A 20,534-nucleotide genomic window follows, 5' to 3' on the forward strand; every position below is an offset into this window, starting at 1 on the left:
TATGTGCTACAGTGTTCTATAACTAACACAGCTGTACAGTGGTGGCTTTTCTGACTATCAACATTTTAAGCAACGCTGCATACTGAGATAGCTCTACCGAAGACGCATTATCCTGTATTCAAAACGTAATCAAATACGCATCACACAATGTTTAGCAGTGACTAAAGCCACTACTAGGCTTCGGCATTTTCCCGTGAAATGGTGAAATAGGAACAGTAATAAAAGCACAATATAAGGCCAAGTTCACAACCAAACAATACTTTTCAGAAGCAATGCCCCTGTCACAACAGCGAAAGGCGCCTATGAGAATAAGTATAGTTGCGTCGGTATTGAGAAATGCAAATTAGCAAGTATTTGATGTCACGCGGAAAAATAAACAACCTCTAGGTGTTTGTTCGTGCTATGCTCACAGGGAAAACAACAGTCTATCGGCCCGAATAAAACAACGGAAACATTAACCCTACGATTACTGAACTGTCTGGTCGTGGCGAGTGTTAAAAGCGTCCTTTAAGTTCACAACACCACACGTTACCTGCGCGATATTTTCAGCCGACTTTTGGTCCGCTGAAATTCAATAAATATGTTTCGCATCCTATATGGTCGTGAGATGACAGTTTTTCTCTTGGTCTGCGCTTTAAAATCTTCCCAAAAGTGGTGTATGGTTATATTAACAAGGAATAACATTTTTATAGACAGACGGAACATTTCTGGTCCCTAAATATGCTGGCGTGAGTACGTTCCATCTCACACAAATGAGTGATTGCGTACTTAGCGGCGCGGTCGGCCGAAATCGCCACGGAAATGTGCATGGTACACGGCGGTATATACTTTGAAACAACACGTACAGTACGCAAAACAGGCAAATTGCTCGGACGGTGAACGACCTGGAAGCGCAACATTGCATACAAAAAAACGACTTCCTCCATATAATAGGAAGAAATGAAAAATTAACATTCAATGTCCCTACGTAAGCGTCATGACACCGAGAAAAATAAAAACACAAAAAACAACACCGACATCGGTTGCCTCCTTAAGATCACATAAGCGTGAGATGATGAAATAAAATCAACAGATCGATTAGACTGAGTCGACGTCGCCAAGCAGCGTCCAGTGCGTGATGTCCGGTGAGTGTGCGGCGAGTTGCATCACAATAATTCTTGGCCTGTTCGTGAGATGTCGCTGCGAATGAGCCCGTTGTGATACAACTGCAGTAATGATCGATGAGCCATCGTAATGGAAACTTTGGCGCTGAAACAGGCACCGAACTGGTAAAAGTAATGAGTGAAAATGAACAAAAACAATCAGTACGAAAAGATCACAGAACACTTAGCGGCTTCGTCGCGATTTCGTCGTCACGTGACAGCCGAGGACTTGCGGCAGTAACAGAAGTAGGCGAAGTCAAACAAGAGCCGCTGGCACACGAATTCGGTGCGCTGCAGCTTATCGCGGAAGGCGACCATCTCCTTGGCGGTCGTGTAGTGCGCGGTCACCGCCCTCTTCACCTCGCACACGGACTCGATGCGCAGCGAGTTGAACCCTTCGACTTGGACTCGACGCACGCCGATGCTCTCGGCGCACGAACCGGTGATGTAGGCGTCCTCGATCGGGAACGGCCTGACGTGTCCCGTGGCCCGATACAGGGCGTCGACGACGTCGCCTCCGATGACGTAGGCCGAACCACCGACGTAGTCGGGATACATGTCGCCCGGGTACTCGTCGGCCGTCACGTACCACTTGTTGGTCAGGTCGCGAATGGGCTGGCTCATCTGGTACAGCTTGCCGTAGATGGCGTCTCCGGAGCGGGACTGCATGGCGGCGAAGAAGTTGCCCGCGTTGAGGTACGTGTCGTCGTCCACTTTGACGACGAACCGGGCGCCGGGGCAGAAGCGGGTCGTCCACCGGAGCATCATGATGGACTTGAGCGTAACGTTGCGGTACGAGTCCAAGAACGCCTCCTGAATGAGGTCGCCGTGCACCGAGGCCTCACTCTCGATGGCCGACTGAAGCCTCGAGTCGTTGCCGGCGCCCAGCAAGAAGGCCACCCGGTTGCCGGTGAATGCGAGGACGTCGCGTCCCCAGGTGCCTCGGATGGCGTTGCGGCGGTCGACGTTGCCCATCGCGGACGATATGAGGAATAAGTAGTCGATGCGGTGCCGGTGGTCGTCCGTGCCGTTGCCGCGACACAGTCCCTCCTGGTTGATGAGGTACTCGAAGGGAGGACTGTAGACGCGGCTGCTGGTGAATGTTCGACGTGGCTGCTGCTGAGTCTGCTTGGAACTTGCAACTGCCTGGGACGGCAGCGAGACGGGAAGCGCGAAGGACCGGCGCCGCGCAGTGACAGTTCGACCGTCATAGATCCGCGTTGCGCTGCTGGCAAAGTGGGTCAGGCTGGCCAGCACCGTGATCGCAGCCACACCGGCGGCCGCGAATCGGGCAAAGCGCCGTTTCCTCATGGACCACATCGCGGAATCCTGCGAAACAAGACGGAGAAGGAGGCGATTAAAGAAGGGTTTCAATGGACATTCTGAAAATTATATTTCATCCTTCAGTCGTGTTTAATAGAGTACGCTTCATTACTATCCATTCTTTTTTTTTAATTTCAAGATATTATCAATAATAGTAAAATAAAACATTCGCACGAGTTGTAATCCCTTATTAGAAACTGCAACACGCGGATAGCTGTGAGGGATTCCGTATAAGCAGATGAACAGCGATGGACGCACGACTCATGTGAAGGGAAATTCATTACGTAATTGCATCGCACAAATCAAACAATACAGAAGAAGTACACAGCAAAGCGTAAACTGAATGCAGCGTGTACGTTCGTTGCAGCACAGTTCTCGCCGTTATACCTTAAGCGACCATGCAGATGACACCGGCATAACAAGTTTTGTTCTTATCCACTGCATGCGCACTGTAATTCTTATTTCTTGAAATCACACAGGAAAAATCAAGCACCAGAGTGGTGGTGGCTGTAAACTGTAGGCTAAATAGACGCAAGTAAGACGAACTGCACTGCATTGCACGCACAAATACTACGTGCGTTGCCAAACGCATCTAAACGGGCAAACCAACAAAACTTCAGCACACGTTTAGCCCATTTGTACACCGCACTCTGATAAGACGCATATGCACACGAGAAGAAGCATGGAATATTGTATACATAGTATACTCACTCGACGGGACAAGTCATCAACGTAAACGGACTGCATTGCAAGCACAGAGTTTGCAGACAAGACCCCTCTCTATCACTCTTGACACAATTCAAGCACAGTGAAGCGTAGTCAGTGCCACGCACTGCTTTGCTGACCGCTTTTGTGAGGAGGTGGCAGATTGGCTCTACACGCAACGATTCGAAGCGTGCGCCGAAATCGCTGGGACGCAACTGCACCCCCGCAGCAGCCTCACATGGTACTACACACAGCCCCGCTGCAGGGCTGCTTCGCTACGCTCTTTACGTAATTGCACTTCGGCTCGGGGCAAAAAAAAATGAGAAAGAGGCCGAGAATAAGTACAAATTTAAGGTCGTAGGTCGCGCTCGATAGCACGGAGACCGCTATTAATCCATCGGAAGTATGGGACGACCTATAAATGGACATCACGTGCCCAGAAAGCCATATACGAACCGCAACGGATTCCGAGCGGCAAAGAAGCGTGCCTCATGAGGTGAATTGAAGTGCACTCAGAGTAATCAACGGCCGAAAGAAGCAGTGTCGGACAGAGGGAGATGCGAGGGAGGAAAGGGGGAAGGGGAGCTGTTCGGAAAGTAGAAGGATTTGGCTGAGCGTGGCTTACGTAATGGATATTATGCAACTAAAAACTGTCACATCCCGCGTGGTCTCAAACCAGTTGCCTCGGTTTTGGCTCATTGACGAGAATAGGTGCACAGGTGATTATATAAAACGCTATGACACACTTAAAAGCAGGTGCCTTTATAGCAAGTGTTTTGGCACTGGCCAATTAAGCTTTCTCGCTGTAAACGTCCTGCCTTGAAGCATTAAACAAATTCAATAAACGGCTGTTCAGGTCAAAATAACTATCGTGTACACAATGAATGTTTATGAAAGAAAAGAAGCAGCAATCATTCAGACAAATAAGAAATACATCTTTTATGAGATGTCTTAAGACTAGAACATTGTTAGTATTAATGTAGCATCATTCCAAGTGACGTAGGAAGGCATCTGAAGCGTTATCCAGAGTTTTTTTTTTTTTTAAGATGCGAAGCAACTTATGGTAGCGGCTTGTATCTTGTCCATCATCGTAGCCACACTAGTACTCGGAGCACCCACTAGATGGCTCTGCGGCAGAGCACTCGCTCCATTCCACCGCAAGTGAAGTGGAGGCAGCGCTCTACCGCAGACCCATATAGTGGTCGTATGAGTGGAGACCACTAGCGCTTACTCCTCTCTCTCTCTCTCTCACTCTCTCTCTCTCTCTCTCACGCACACACACACACACACACACACACACACACACACACACACACACACACACACACACACACACACACACACACACACACAGCATAGTAGTATGAATGAAGACATGTGCGGCGGATGCGAGGGTTTCCAAAGCGTCTGTGTGCGCAACCGTGAACATCTACGGTGATGAATAAAAAGTAGCTCTGTTTAAGTCGACACATGGCTGCTTTGCATACTACTCAGGGTTCCCTTTACGAGGGGGGGAGGGGGACTTTTAAAAGCCAGAAAGAAACAGAGTTAGCATATGCGAAGTGCCCCAGTGGACATACTATACTCTTACAGCAAGGCTTGGTTTATGCATCGTCGGAAGAACACAATTGCAGAGCTGGTTACGTAAAGAGACAAAGCTCGTGAAATCAAAAGGCAACTTGTACCGGTTGTCGCTGCGTTGCATGCTCACTTTCAACGTGGCTCTCGCATTGACAACCAGCCCGAGTCTATGCGCCTCCCTGGGAATTCACCACCATTACATCTAATAAAACAACAAACTTACGGCGCTCCGATACATCATCTACAATTGGCGAACGCTCCATCATCGAGGCCCCATGCGCTAATACCTGCAAACTATATACAGATGCTGCTATCCTACAAGACGGCGGAATGACATCATTCCTGAGCACTACGCATACTTTTGTCAGAGGCAACCAGCGTTATCTATCTACGGAAGCCACTCCTCTTGTGATGGAGCTTCAAGCCATCCACGACGCAATCGAGGATGCCTCTAAGCTGCCCACAATTAAGCAGATTGACGTATACACTGATTCTTTGGGGGCTATTAAGGAGCTCAAGAAAGTACACAAGGCGAAGGAGATCTGCGAGGCGATTCGTAAGCTGAACCATAATACAGCTACTTGCGTAAAAGTACATTGGATTCAAGGCCATGCTGCGAAACCACACAACATTGCTGCTGACCAGCAGGCGCACTGCCCTCCAGACATGAACTTTCCAGCCATTCCCCTTCCACCTCAGCCCCTAAACTTGCTCCGTACCCGTAAAAATGTTCTCCGGCAGGATACACGTGCTCTCAATCCACCGTGTGTCAGCTCTCTCCCCCCTCAACTTACTAGGGCGGAAGAAGTTGTGCTTAGGAGGCTTCGGGCAGGAGTGGCCCTTACACCGACCGTTATATCGTCATGGAACTGGTCACATTTACGAGTTGGTGATACGTGTCCGTATTGTCCCACTCCTGCGATGCAAGCAGATGCATACCACCTTTTATGGACATGTAAAGGGTTGCAACCAGAACGCTCCCGTCACCTCGCTCAAGCCGGCCTTCGCTACAGCGACACAGCCAGTAACAACCACTGGATACGTGAAAACAGATTCCACAAGACACTACTTCACTTCATACACAACACCGGCCTAACAGCACACATTTAACAAAAACATTATGCCTTAAAGGCAAGTCTTTGTCACAATAAAAAAAAACTAATGTCGGTGAGCTTTTGTGAGACACGCAGCTTCTATACAATATACGGTCGCCAACACTTGAACGCGCGTGTTTGATTCCAGGTCATAGTAATAATAATAATAATAATAATAATAATAATAATAATAATAATAATAATAATAATAATAATAATAATAATTGTGATGTGGAGTTTTACGTCCCACAACCGCAATATGGTTTTGAGAGATGCCGTAGTTGAAGGCTCCGGAAATTCGGATCATCTGGGACTCTGACATCGTGCACTGACATCGCACAGCAAACGGGCCTCTAGTATTTCGACTCCATCGAAATCATTCCTGGCCTCGGCGGCAGCGTTTCGCTGAGGGTGAAACGCAAAGAGTGCGCTTAGATTCGCGTGCACGCCGAAGACTCCAAGGGGTCGAAAGGAATACCGATTACCACTATGCCTCAGCCTCATAACCATATCATGGTTTGGAACGTAAAACTTGAGAAATCATCACTCTTGACAATGCGTGACCGGAAGCCAAACATAAAAGAGATGCACAAGCTCTTCTACAGACTACTTTACGAATGGGTTTCGACACCGTTAACCTCGTCATTTTGTATTCAGAGCAACTAAGCGAACAGTGCTCCAATATAAGGAAAACGGTCGGCTTGGAGTCACTTGGGGTTTCGGACACTTTTCAATGACCAATTTACCAGTTAAGAAGCCGTCGAAAATGCTTTGCCGGCATATAATAAGCTAATTGAAATAATTATTATATTGCCACGAGGAATTGTTAAGGCGCAGTACAACGCAGACGTTGTTAAAAGAGGAACGCTGACGGCATCGCTACGACTCATGAAGCCCGCCGGAAGGCACGAGCCGGCCCAGCCTGTGCACGAGCTGCTACCGAGCAGCGGAAAAGAAGAGAAGAAGAGGACGACGAGCGTTCGCTGCTTTCTCCCAGCTACTGTGTAGTTCTTTTGGCTTTGGGCACAAGTTCGCCCTTATTAAACCTTGTAAATAGGACGTCCCGGTTGTGAGGTTGTTATATCCGTTACATTTTCTGGTGGAGGTGCTGGGTACATGATTCCGAGCCCCACGCAAGAGCGAAGTCCAAGCACTGACCAGCCGCAACCAGTGGAGCTTACACCGGTGCACCAACGAGTCAGCCGCCGTATCCGAGGAGAGTTGCCAGAATTTGGGCCACTCCCTTCTGTATCAAGGGCATCGGTGACGGAGACAAGCGCCGCCACCACCATGACGAGCCAAGTTACGCCGGCACAACTCATCGTAAGCCAACCGGTCATCCCAAAGGTGTTTCATGGTGACCCATACGAGGACGCCGAAGACTGGTTAGAGCATTTCGAGAGAGTGGGAAATCTAAATCAGTGGAACGAGGAAGGCAAGCTGCGTAACGTCTACATTGCGTTGGAAGACTCTGCACGAGTGTGGTACGAAAACCACGAGGCATCTCTGACGTCGTGGCAAGAGTTTCGGCGGCAGCTACTGAGTACGTTCGCCAACAGTGATCGCCGGGAAAAGGCGGAAGCAGCTCTCCGCACACGGATTCAACGAACGAACGAAACTGTCGCGATGTACATCGAAGACATGTCCCGCCTTTTCAAGCGAGCTGATCCTGGCATGACGGAAGACAAGAAAGTGCGCCACCTCATGCACGGGGTAAAGCAAGAATTGTTCGCGGGACTCATCCGCAATCCGCCCCGTACTGTTGCTGAGTTTCGGTCGGAAGCAACAACCATCGAAACGACGCTTCAGCAGAGAGCCCGACAGTACAACCGCGACGTAGCCGGTGCATCCGCAGGAGTCTACTCAGCAGGCGTCGTGGATAATCTTGACACATTGCGCGAGCTCGTCCGGTCTGTTGTCAGGGAAGAATTAAGGAAACTGCAGTCACCTGATGTCACCCCCGAGCTGTCTCTTGCTGAAGTTGTCCGAGACGAAATTCGACAGGCCATGCGGGAGCCGCGGAGTGATGTGCCGGCGACACGACGGGCGGTAACGTACTCCGAGGTGCTCAGGCGACCTACTCTGCACTGTTCGCCGATCGAGACACCAAGTACTTATGTGCAGACAATGCGCAGCCCGCCTGAAATCGTAGAGGCAACACGCACTCCACCTCGTGCGAGAGAGATGATGCCACGGAAGAGCGATGTGTGGCGAGATGCCACACGTAGGCCCTTGTGTTTCCACTGTGGAGAGGCTGGCCACCTGTACCGATTCTGCCGATATCGTCAAGCTGGTCTTAGGGGATTCGCCATCAATGCACCGTGTCCGCGAAACGGCGAAAGACCTTCCGAGATTGAAGAATACCTATGCTCACGTCGGGAATTTGACCCGCCTCGTCGTCATCAACCACGCTCACCATCCCCTATGCGCTACCGCTCGTCTAGCCCACGTCCCTTCCCAAGCACGTCTAGGCAGCGTTCGCCTAGCCCAAATCCGGGAAACTGAAGAGGGCGACCTGTGGAGGCGAGGCCGCTGGCGACTTGGGATATGAAGATCCTCCACTGCGGTACGAGCCTGATAACGACGACTGTTTCCAGGTAAAGGAGTGCAGTACAGAGAAAATTACTTCAGACTTGCCGTTGGTGATTGACGGACTAGAGCTCAATGCTTTGATCGATACTGGTGCGGATTATTCTGTGATAAGTTACGAATTAGCGAAGCGACTCAAGAAAGTTCTGACCGAATGGGGTGGACCTCAAGTACGTACTGCAGGTGGTCACCTCATAACCCCTTCCGGCCGATGTACCGCAAGGGTCATGATACGGGGCTTCACTTACGTCGGTGACTTTGTCGTCCTGCCTGTGTGCTCGAGGGAAGTGATACTGGGAATGGATTTCCTACAAGCTAATGGTGCGATTATCAATTTACAGAGGTCGAGCGTGTCCTTTTCGACGGAGCAAGCTTTAAAGGTAGCACGACCAGATGAACGATGTACCACTCCACTGCGCGTCGTCGACGATGATGTGACTGTACCGCCACGGAGCAGTATAATGGTTCTCGTGCATAATGATGCATTCAGCGACTACGAGGGTGTGGCGGAGAGCAACGTGGATGTTTTCTTGAAAAGAGGCGTTTGTGTGGCACGAGGGATTATCCAGCTGCGAAACGGGTGCACAGACATCCTCTTGACGAATTTCGGTAACGAATTCCAGCACATCGCAAAAGGGACGGCAATAGCGTTTCTTCATGAGTTCTGTGAAGTGACAGAAATATGCAGTCTTGAAACGACGTCACCGAATGTGAAACTTCCATCTGATGCCTGCGACACAATATACGTAAATCCTAATCTTTCAGAGATTCAACGTCAACAGCTATACGACCTCGTGCGGGAATTTGGCAGCTGTTTCTCCAACAGTTCAAAGGTACGGCGCACGAGCATTACAAAACACAGGATCATAACGGACGAGACAACCAGGCCGGTATGCCAGCACCCGTATCGTGTTTCCCCTAAGGAAAGGGAAGTCATCAAGAAGCAGGTACGAGAAATGCTTGAAGATGATGTTATCCAGCCTTCTAACAGCCCGTGGTCATCTCCCGTGGTGCTTGTCAAGAAGAAGGATAACACGCTACGGTTTTGTGTCGACTACAGGAAACTGAATGCTGTGACTAAACGGGATGTATATCCCCTTCCACGCATCGACGACACGTTAGATCGACTTCGGTGTGCCAAGTTCTTCTCATCACTAGATCTGAAAAGTGGATACTGGCAGATCGAGGTTGATGAACGTGATCGCGAAAAGACTGCTTTTGTTACCCCGGACGGACTTTACGAATTTAAGGCTCTCCCGTTTGGTCTCTGTTGTGCGCCGGCAACGTTCCAACGCATGATGGACACTGTGCTTTCCGGATTGAAGTGGCAGTGTTGCCTAGTGTACCTAGACGACGTGGTCATCTTCGCGGCTACATTTGAGGAGCACATCAAGCGCCTTCGGTCAGTGTTAGAGGCAATCCGTTCGGCAGATTTGACAATCAAGCCAGAGAAGTGCCGATTAGCTTTCGAAGAGCTTCGTTTTCTTGGGCATGTCGTCAGCGCCCAAGGTGTTCGCCCTGATCCTGATAAGACGGCCGCCGTCGCAAGGTTTCCGGTGCCAACAGACAAAAAGTCAGTACGGAGATTTCTAGGTCTATGTGCGTACTATAGACGATTTGTGAGAAATTTTTCAAAGATCGCAGAACCCTTAACGAGACTTACGAGAGAAGATGTGCCTTTCCAGTGGCAAAACGAGCAACAAAGCGCCTTCAACGAATTGAGAAAGAGGTTAGAAAACCCCCCGATTCTTTCTCACTTTGATGAGACAGCCGACACGGAAATACACACAGATGCCAGTAACATCGGCCTTGGATGCGTTCTAATACAGTGGCAGAAAGGTGAAGAAAAAGTGATAGCTTATGCCAGTCGGACTCTAACAAAAGCAGAGACAAACTATTCGGCCACGGAAAAAGAATGCCTTGCCGTCGTCTGGGCCATCAGTAAATTTCGGCCGTACCTATATGGTAGACCATTCAAGGCAGTCAGCGATCACCATGCGCTTTGCTGGCTGGCGAACATAAAGGAACCATCTGGACGACTAGCAAGGTGGAGCCTCAGACTGCAAGAATACGATATAACAGTGGTATACCGATCTGGCAAAAAACATACCGATGCCGACTGTTTGTCACGGGCTCCTACAGACACACCACTATCAGAAGAAGACGACTTTCCGTTCGTAGGAATTGTCGAGACCACTCAAATAGCCGAACTCCAACGTACAGACAAAGAATTACTCCCGCTTATCGAACACCTGCAAGGAATTGACGTACAAGTACCCCGTATATTTTCTCGAAGCCTCGCATTGTTCTGCCTCCGAGGAAACGTTCTCTACAAGAGAAACTTCAAGCCCAACCGCGAAAAGTTCCTGCTTGTCGTTCCAGCAACTATGCGACAAGAAATACTTCGAGCGTGTCACGATGAGCCCACATCTGGACATTTGGGTGTGACGCGAACGCTTGCAAGGATCAGTCTCCATTATTATTGGCCCAAGCTACTAGCTTCAGTGCAACACTACGTCAAAACATGCCGCGAGTGCCAAAGACGAAAAACACCACGTTCTAAACCAGCGGGCCTTCTACAACCTATAGATCCACCGAAAGCGCCTTTCCGCCAAGTTGGAATGGACCTCCTTGGACCCTTCCCGACATCTTTACTCGGCAAGAAATGGATCGTTGTGGCCACTGATTATTTAACTAGATACGCCGAAACAGACTCTTTGGAACGAGGAACGGCAGCAGAAGTGGCCCAATTCTTCGTACACAAAATAGTCCTGCGACATGGCGCTCCAACGGTTGTAATCACCGATCGCGGAACGGCTTTCACGGCGCAACTTTTGAAGTGCCTGCTCAACATGACTCACACTGTTCATAGGAAAACCACTGCATATCATCCTCAATGCAATGGCCTGACCGAACGCCTTAACAGAACTTTAGCGGACATGATATCCATGTATGTGGATGTCGAGCACAAAAAGTGGGACGAAATTTTACCATACGTCACTTTCGCCTACAATACGGCTGTGCAAGAGACCACCAAAATCACCCCATTTGAACTAGTTTACGGTCGTGCTGTTACCACAACACTGGATGCTATGTTACCAATAGACCAAGATGACTACCCCCCCGATCTTGACGACTTTCTACAAAGAGCGGAAGAAGCCCGCCAGTTAGCAAGATACCGAATACGCCACCAACACCGCATCGATGCCGACCGCTACAACCGAGGAAGACTTGACACGCGATATGACGTTGGCGACAAAGTGTGGATATGGACTCCAGTACGACGACGAGGCCTCTCCGAAAAACTCATTTCCCGGTATTTTGGCCCTTACGAGATCGTACAGCGACACAATGACCTCGTCTACGAAGTCAAGCCTGCAGGCCACCTGCATTCGAGGCGACGCAATCCCACGGAGCGTGTACACATTGTACGGATGAAACCGTACTACGACCGATTCCAAACCTAGCCACCCCAATACCTTGACGTACTGCAACCTCATTTTTACAAACTTGCACACACAAAAAAAAACAGCCTCATCGCAAGCATCGGGGCGATGCCGCTTGAGAGGGGGGATAATGCCACGAGGAATTGTTAAGGCGCAGTACAACGCAGACGTTGTTAAAAGAGGAACGCTGACGGCATCGCTACGACTCATGAAGCCCGCCGGAAGGCACGAGCCGGCCCAGCCTGTGCACGAGCTGCTACCGAGCAGCGGAAAAGAAGAGAAGAAGAGGACGACGAGCGTTCGCTGCTTTCTCCCAGCTACTGTGTAGTTCTTTTGGCTTTGGGCACAAGTTCGCCCTTATTAAACCTTGTAAATAGGACGTCCCGGTTGTGAGGTTGTTATATCCGTTACAATATCCTGTCTTTTGTTATCTTCGTTTACCAATGTGTTAACCAGCGAGCTTTAGGATTCATGACTGGTGTCTGAATTAGGTGCTTCCAGCAAAAGAAAAACAAGAGATGTAGACTTTATTAATTTCCGGCAGATTGCTGGGATGGGCTACCACCTAGGGGCCAACGACAAAGCCGTATTTGTCTCAAACCGTCACAAGATATACTGCTACGTAAGTGATTCTGTTGAACCAAACGTCAGCGCTAAGAACGCACTCAAAAGCGCACATCAAATGGGAGTTTACAGCAGGGCTGCAGAATTTTATGCAAACATAAAATGCGACAACGCGTGTGATAACATATCGCTTTAGAACATTTTTTACCAACTTCAAACAAGCTTCACATTCCAGAATACCTGGACAGTTGCGAACGCCAGCACTAAAAGTGCTTTCTAAACAGCTTAAAGCAGCTATAGGTCTATGCGTAAACAGAACCTTAACGAAACCCCATTGCATAACTTGTCACTGAAGTTTATCCCTTAGCCTAAATACATCTATTACAGACCCTGAAAGCAAACAGTTTTTGATTAACTATCGAAGCACTATTAGGAAACGCTATTATGAAGCGCTGTTAAGAAACGATCATTGAGGTGTTGCTCAATGAAGTTATACTTCGCGAAGCTATATACGATGCGTGCAGTCACTTATCACATTGCTTCTTTTTCTCACACACGCACCGCTTTATCGAGCTGTGCTTGAAGTTATTTAGCAGACATTGACCCATGTACACGTATATACCGAGTGGTAGCGACAGGCACTCAAGGCTCAAGGGCAACATCGTTTCGCTAAGGGATATTCTGTCAGCGCCGTGTTATCAACGTTACGTACAACCTCGACATATTGCTTAGTGAATTTTAGAAGTGATTTAACTGCGCAATGAATTTATACATTTGTTCGTGAGTTTGTATAAGCAAAAAGACATGTCGAGAGTCGCCGAACAAACAAATGGACCAAAAATATAGACGAGCATTTATCGCACATGCAGAAGTAGCGCGGAGAACAAGCACCAATACATGCTCCCGTGAGATCTCATTTGTTTTCTAAACGTCACACGCTATTAACGAACCATTTCTCATGCTCTAGCAAAATGGGCCCTTGTCGCGGCATTTTGTGATAAGGTCTAACGTAGGTTATTTCTGTGTATAAAGGGAGAGAGAGAGAGAGAGGCGGGGGGGAGGGGGGGGGCTTCTATCTTATACTAACAGTGCTTACACTAGAACGACGTATTCGAAAACGGCGAGCGAGTGCTATGTAAGTCATAGAGAAAATGCAAGCTCAGCTCTTTCGAAGGGCCTCCGAGACTGGGGGTCACAGCTGCGCAACGCGACAGGCGATACGACGTCGAACCAACGTTCTAGAAACGTTGATGCCGAGTGTCGCAATTTTATTATTTTATTGCCTGCTGCGTTTGTCCCCGCTTCTTTCAGGAATTTAAGAGTGATAACCAGGACACTATAGCCCGAAGACATTCGCAAAAAAAAACAAAAAAAAACAAGGCCGCTTCCCACTTGGTGTAAACCGGAGGAAAAATGCGGAAATGGGCGAGCCGCCTCGTATTTATTCACTTTACTCTTTATTTTTTTTCAGTCGATGTTTAACTTTTTGTCTTTTCTTTTTACCCCCTTTTTTGTCGACGTTTTTCTTAGTATTTTCTTTTTTCTTTGCCTATTTCTTTTTTTCTTTATAATTCTCATTTTTCCCTTTTTTTTCCTCCCTTTTTCTCTATATATTGAGATCTCTCTCTGTTCATCTGTCTTTTTTTTAATCTATATATATTTCACCAACTTTCCATCCTTTTCTTGTTATCCCCATTTTCATCTCTCTCTGCACCCGTTCCCTCTCGCCCATGGGAGTTACTGCATCCCCCATCGGACAAATCGGGCGCACATGTTGTGCGAGCGGAGCAGGAGACGAAGAAGAGGACGAAGAAGAAGAGGACGACAAAGAGAGCGCGTGCAGGTTCATGATCATGGTTTTCTGTCCGCTCTGCACGGCATGACGAACATTTTAGCAGCTTCACTGCAAAAAGGCAAACGAAATTAAGTTGGCATGACGGAGTGTGTATATACGATTCCCCCACATAGCTGTATTATGTGCCACTTCCTCAAGGTCACCTATGACACGAAAGATCAGTCGGATGAAGAGACAATATCAAACGTCTTTACTATTAAAACATCAGGACAGGAACTTTTGGATGAACGCGCCGTTTCAACACGCCTTTATCCTAGGCCAACGCTTTCCTCTACAGAAGCGATGGCTTAAGTGGTTAGGTATAGGAAACGGTACGCTCTGTACACATAACAGTGACAATTAAAGCTACATAACGTGACGCGTTTCTATGGGAACGTGTTCGGCAGCGCGAGCATGTTGTAGCTACAGATTCGCTACCAACGTCCTTACAGTGGCGGCCACCTCTTTACGACTATTATGGGCCGCTTATCGTGCAGGAGTCTCACGGTATACACACATGGCGCTTGCAGACAATGCGCTGAAACGAACAGATAAGAAGGAGAGATAAGACAACAACACTTCAGTACCATTTTCATCGCCATTTTATGCTCTCCGTAAACTCACTTAGAGCGGCTGCCATTAACTCAAATGCTGAATACGCGCACCCCCAAAATCACACAGGTGCGTCTGCCCTCTAAACTGGCAACGCGTTCCTCACATCTTCTCCTACAACGCTACGAAGAAGGCGCCTTTACACTGTGTTACACACACTTTACATTGCAAGAGAAAACAAGAACAGCATGGGCGGACAGAAAGTTTGGTGGTCAGATGAGATTTATTCAGAGAGAATGTCGTGGCTGTACCAAGCACAGGACCGGGTCGACTGCCATGGAGAATGGGACGCCCCTTTTCTCTGCGGTGGGCTTATTCAGGTTGTCGATGATGTTGACATTGATAGCTCTTATAGCATAGGCCCTTCCACCGCTCCGAAGTGGCCAGGTTTATAGCAGGCGACCTCTAATCGGTCTCTTATCTTACTGATGGCACTTCTAGAAGGCCACCGGTACCAGGAAAAAAAAAGGGGGGGGGGGGGGGAACAGGAACGAAAGCTGGAGTGCAAAAAAAAAAAAACTAAATATTGCGATATTGCGGAAAACATCGCAATACTAGCGCTTCTTCTATATTTGGAGGATGAATTGGCGAGAGAAACGAACAGAACAGGCAGCGGTATTTACTTATATACTAAACGAAAAGAAAGGACGTAATACGAAATGGTGATAACGATCCGTTTAATTTAGATTTACTTCCGAGAACGGAGTAGGCAGGCTGAGTAGAGTTCGCTGATGATCGTCAATGTTACTCATCGGGACAGGGAAGATGTGCTAGAGTTAACATGAGTGCGTTCGACGTCAAACGCAGCCGTGCCTGCCAGATAGCAATACGCACGGCGCAAATTAAATTCCTCTACGTTAAACAAAACTGCTACTACTTCAACAAAGACACGTTTCATTTTCGCGATTTGAAATGATGGCTGAACCATTTTTTTTAAGTAGTCGCACGTTTCTAAGCGTAAATACTGAAACGTAACAGAGGAAAAGAGAGTGCACATCAATATAAACCCGCTACGAGAAACTGGGACGCTACTATTGTTATAGCGGTCAACAGCGTACAGGGGCGCTAACTGATGCACACATGGGGTCATCGACGTTTCTAATCTGTGGCCAGCACCTCCTCAATTAAACAGAGGGGACGTTGATGTGGCGTGTAATACATTTACTGGGTAATGGCATAGTGTGTGGCTAAGGTCGTGGATTGGGGGAAATCGCCCTACGCAAGCTCATTGTTCCTATAACGGCCTTCAACTATCCTGTGCTTCCCGAAGAGAAAAAGTAAAAGGAATTACAGGACACCCGCACAAAATCGTCAACACAGTAGTGTCATTAGAGACTATGAGCACCGTCAAACGTTAAGCATCGTCAAAGCCCCGCATGGTGCTTACAAACAACAGCTTGTTACGAGCCCCGCTAACAAGGAGAAATTAATATTTAATTGCAGGAGGGAAAAAAGGTGGGAGCGCGATGGCCGGAGTTGGGTGGCAGAGGGGGAGTAACAGAGACAAGCAATCAGGCTGAGCAACTATAGCGATGCGTGCGAGTAATGGTGTTGGGGAAGAGTATACATATATAGAGCAGATACGAGGAGATGAAGAGGGCGCCAGATGGGAGAAGGAGCTGGGTGGCAGTGACGACACGGACGCCTTCGCACTATCCGTTATGTACTCTCTTCACCACAGAGCCGCCACGACATTCAGTAACAATGGCCCCCGCCTCTCGCGACGACGAGCCGTCACCCCAGGTAACGACCGCTGCAACAGAGCCAGCAGCCCAGAACGGCCACCGAACTTCCCCAGTGAGGCTACCACGGCTGTGTGGATGGAGCAATTCACGCCGGCGTGTTCCACTTGTGAGCGTCTCAGTGTCGGGCTGCGTGTCGCGCCACGTATCGCGTTCCGTATACGGCACGCCGTTATAGGACACGGGTGTCAAAAACCTGTTGTTTTCGTCGGTAAGGTTCGCGAGGGCAGGATCTTACACATCTTACCTTTTTTTTTTTTTTTAACGGTAGCGACACGTTGTACTCAACTACCGAACTACGTCGTACAAATGTATGTAGACTCTGTAGAGCTAAAGAAAAGAATGGCACTTAGTGGAAGGACGCTTATATCACTCCACGGTTCGAAACAACGGCGTGGCGCTATACGGAAGTACACATGCATTACACGTCAGCTGCAGGTTCACTTGACCAAAACCCGCGATGAGAGTGCACTACGGAACAAGCTCAGAGCTTTAAAGCGATGTACCGAGCAACCCCACTTTCACTCATTGTACTGCGAAATGACCCACACAGACAGGAGGGAGGGAAAACACAGTGATATCCACCCTTTTATCATCTTTTTAACATTATATTTATCCCTTCGAATATCCTGCGGTATCGCTTTGCGAAGGCGTCATATCAGCAGACACAAAATGTACACTTCAACGTGCCCTAGAGGTTACCTGCATTGTGGCATTTGGTTTAGCGAATTCAGCAGAAAACTGAAGTATGAAAAGGCAATTCCGATTTTGTTTAAGAAACACAAGGTAGCCTGGCGCAGCGAAGCACGGGCCCATCGCCGCTTTCTGGATAACATTTTATTATTATTATTATTATTATTATTATTATTATTATTATTATTATTATTATTATTATTATTATTATTATTATTATTATTATTCATCTGTAGAGCTGGGCGACCGTCTTTGTTTCTATTCTGGTTGAAACTGGAGCCAACGCCCTGACGCTCGAAGTGCAAAATACGCCACTTGATGATTAATGCACTCTCGCATCAAAGTGTGTCTCCTTTCACGAAATACGCACCCACAGTACAACGCGGGCAGGCATGTCGCTCGAGCCTCCCCTCTTTTAGCTCAAGATCTCACCCACTCGTCTGTTTCATGCTTTGCCGATGCCATCCACTATACGGCGTTTCCACTCACCTTGCAGTAGTATCCGTAGATACGTAGGGTCAGATTTTATCCTCAGCGTCGACTGGAACCACTTCTTCTTACAAAGCAGAGCAGATGGCCATTGCACTAGATCTCCTTGATCCACAGAGAAGTGATATTTATACAGACTCTAAATCTACTGCTATGGCCTTCGCTTCTGGTTCCGTGTACAAGGAAATTTTTAGAACCCTCGCTCACAAAGAACTAACCCACCGCACTACTATTTGGCTCCCTGCTCACCTTGTCTCGAAGGTCGGGGGCCTTCCCAATGTCAACGAGCAGTAGCCCAATCCAAGGCCCGAGGCTTCACTTCCCGCACCGGGACTTGTGCTTCCCAGACATAGGAATCAGCCCCCAGCCTTCATTTTAAGGACATACCTTCAACGAAATCAAAAAGTACTACCAATTATGCCGTAAATCCTCTCCACTGCCACACGAAAAGTTGTCCACGCCACAGGCAATCTCCCTTCGCATGCTTCATACGGGAACATACACCAGCCTCTTCCCTTATACATTAAACCAACCCTTCATAACTTTGTCCGGAGAGTTAGGAGCTTCATTTTGCCCCTCTCAGACGCTGGAACGAAACAGAGCATAAAGAAGATGCATCGACATCTCCATATTTGTGTTAAACTCAAGACGTTCTCAAGTCTTTGTCTCTTATCACAGATAGCGCTAGGAGTATCGCGCAGCAGGGTGTATTTGTGGAAAAAAAAATGATTTGGAGTTTGTTGCCCCAGAGCGACAGTGGTCATCAAAATGTTAAAGCAAGGCTTCTTAATCGTTCGTCTAATCTGCCTACAGATATCGCCGTATCTTACAAATATCACCGCATAATGCAACAAAAGCAGCCACTTTTTCCTACAGCATTCGAATGAATTCCATAATACTGAGAGAGAGAGAGAGAGAGAGAGAGAGAGAGAGAGAGAGAGAGAGATTGATTGTGGCAGAAAAGCTGAGAGGTCAGCCCGAATCCATTTTCTGGCCTGCTACAGAGCGTTAGGAGGGGGAGGGGTGGAACAGAAATGAGAGAGAAGGTGTTGATGAAGGTTGCGATGAAGCAAACCCTTGGAAGTTCAAATCAATTCATAGTTTCTTGTCGAGTCCGGGATACTGCGGTTTACATGCGAATGCTAAAGCGGATGCCAAGATTGCCTCAGTTCGCCCCGCCGCAGTGGTCTAGTGGCTAAGGTACTCGGCTGCTGACCCGCAGGTCGCGGGCTCGATTCCCGTCTGCGGCGGCTGAATTTCCGATGGAGGCGGAAATGTTGTAGGCCCGTGTGCTCAGCTTTGGGTGCACGTTAAAGAACCCCAGGTGGTCGAAATTTCCGGAGCCCTCCACTACGGCGTCTCTCATAATCATATGGTGGTTTTGGGACGTTAAACCCCACAAATCAATCAAGATTGCCTCAGTTTATCGACCAGTCGCTAATGTTCTAGAGGCTACTGCAGATAAAACAGTGCTGCACAAAAAAAAAATTGCTTCAACATACCAAGCTCTGCAGTGACATCGTCCATAGCCTCCTATATTTTTTTGTGCCCGCGCATTAGCGCTAAATACATACGCGCCATCCGTCCCTTATAGTTTTGGCGCTCGCCGCCAGATGCCGCACCGATCCCATAATAACAGCAGACGACGCGGCCTATGCACGCTTGCGTTTATGACGGTCTAGAAACCGTCTACATTGCATTGGATTATGCGTATACGTTAAGAAGTGCGCACACACCAAATTTTTAACACAAGCACTGTATGCAGAATGCAATGTGAGCTTTGTTATTTGATTTCGCGCTCAAAGCTTGAGCACTTTTCGAGACAATGGTTTGACATGAAAATCTTTTGCCAAGTCGTGTTTGTCAGTCACACTCGTCGCGAAGTTCAGAAAAAGTGGGCGGAGAAACTTCACGAGCACAACCTCCAAAAGTTTTTTATGATGTCCCGGGGTCGAGCACTTGAGTTTGTCACGTTTCTGTAGTATTTGCGCGGCGTTGTCAACGGCAGCCTTCAGTGGCTGATTCATCTTTCTCGCTCTTGCGAGGAAAACTTCCGCGTAATTCTTTAGAGAATTTAGAACCATTACGAGCTCAGTTGACGGATACAGGAGTACACCTGGGTGGATATCTCCACATTCAATCAGAACATGCTCCGCCGTTTCCTTATCTTTCCCGCAGCATGTGCATTGTTCTTCTTCTTTACTGAATCTTGCTTTATAACTACGCGTTCTAAGGCAACCCGATCTCGCTTCAAACAGTAAAGCGCTTCCCCTTGAATTATCGTAAAATGCCTCCCTCCTTATTTCATTTTTGCCCTTTCGGTAGTTACTCAAAGCCGGTTTTTTCTCCATAGCTGCCATCCATTCTCTCGTTTTGCGCCTCGGCGCTCCGCCAGGAGCGCTCGCATCCCATAATAGCTCGGGGGACGGCGCTGAGGGACCGACCGCTCGGGCACAAAGTTATAGAGGAGGCTATGCATCGTCATTGCCAAGTCTTCAGGCTCGACTTACCACAGAAAGCAACCTTATCAGGAAAACTACCGGCCACAATTGGAACATTAATACACCCTTTCTGAACAGGTTACTACTACGCGCGGCAATCACCTGAAGCTGAATGATCTGTCGTGCATACAGTCGAGACAGCGATGAATGCACGGTGTATTGTCTGTATTGCAGATGGCTTTCTTTGTATTTTGTAGCAATGTTTTCTGTATGAACAAT

The 20,534-nt window shown here is 48.2% G+C and overlaps 2 protein-coding genes across 3 annotated transcripts in view; one reads left to right on the plus strand and one right to left on the minus strand.

The window, feature by feature from the left end:
- The window catches only part of LOC142814300 (uncharacterized), a 116,080-nt gene that overhangs the window by 12,069 nt on the left and 83,477 nt on the right, over positions 1–20,534 (plus strand). The window lies entirely within an intron of this gene.
- Positions 1,119–20,534, minus strand: part of LOC119172088 (beta-1,3-galactosyltransferase 1-like) — a 33,202-nt gene continuing 13,786 nt past the window's right edge. For both annotated transcript variants that reach the window (XM_037423070.2, XM_075892906.1), the window contains exon 2: positions 1,119–2,471. In XM_037423070.2, the coding sequence (XP_037278967.2) occupies positions 1,353–2,462 (1,110 nt within the window). In that variant the 5' untranslated portion in view covers positions 2,463–2,471 and the 3' untranslated portion in view covers positions 1,119–1,352. The remainder of the gene's footprint in view (positions 2,472–20,534) is intronic.

This window comes from Rhipicephalus microplus, chromosome 4 (genome assembly GCF_043290135.1).
Source record: "Rhipicephalus microplus isolate Deutch F79 chromosome 4, USDA_Rmic, whole genome shotgun sequence".
NCBI lineage: Eukaryota > Metazoa > Arthropoda > Arachnida > Ixodida > Ixodidae > Rhipicephalus > Rhipicephalus microplus.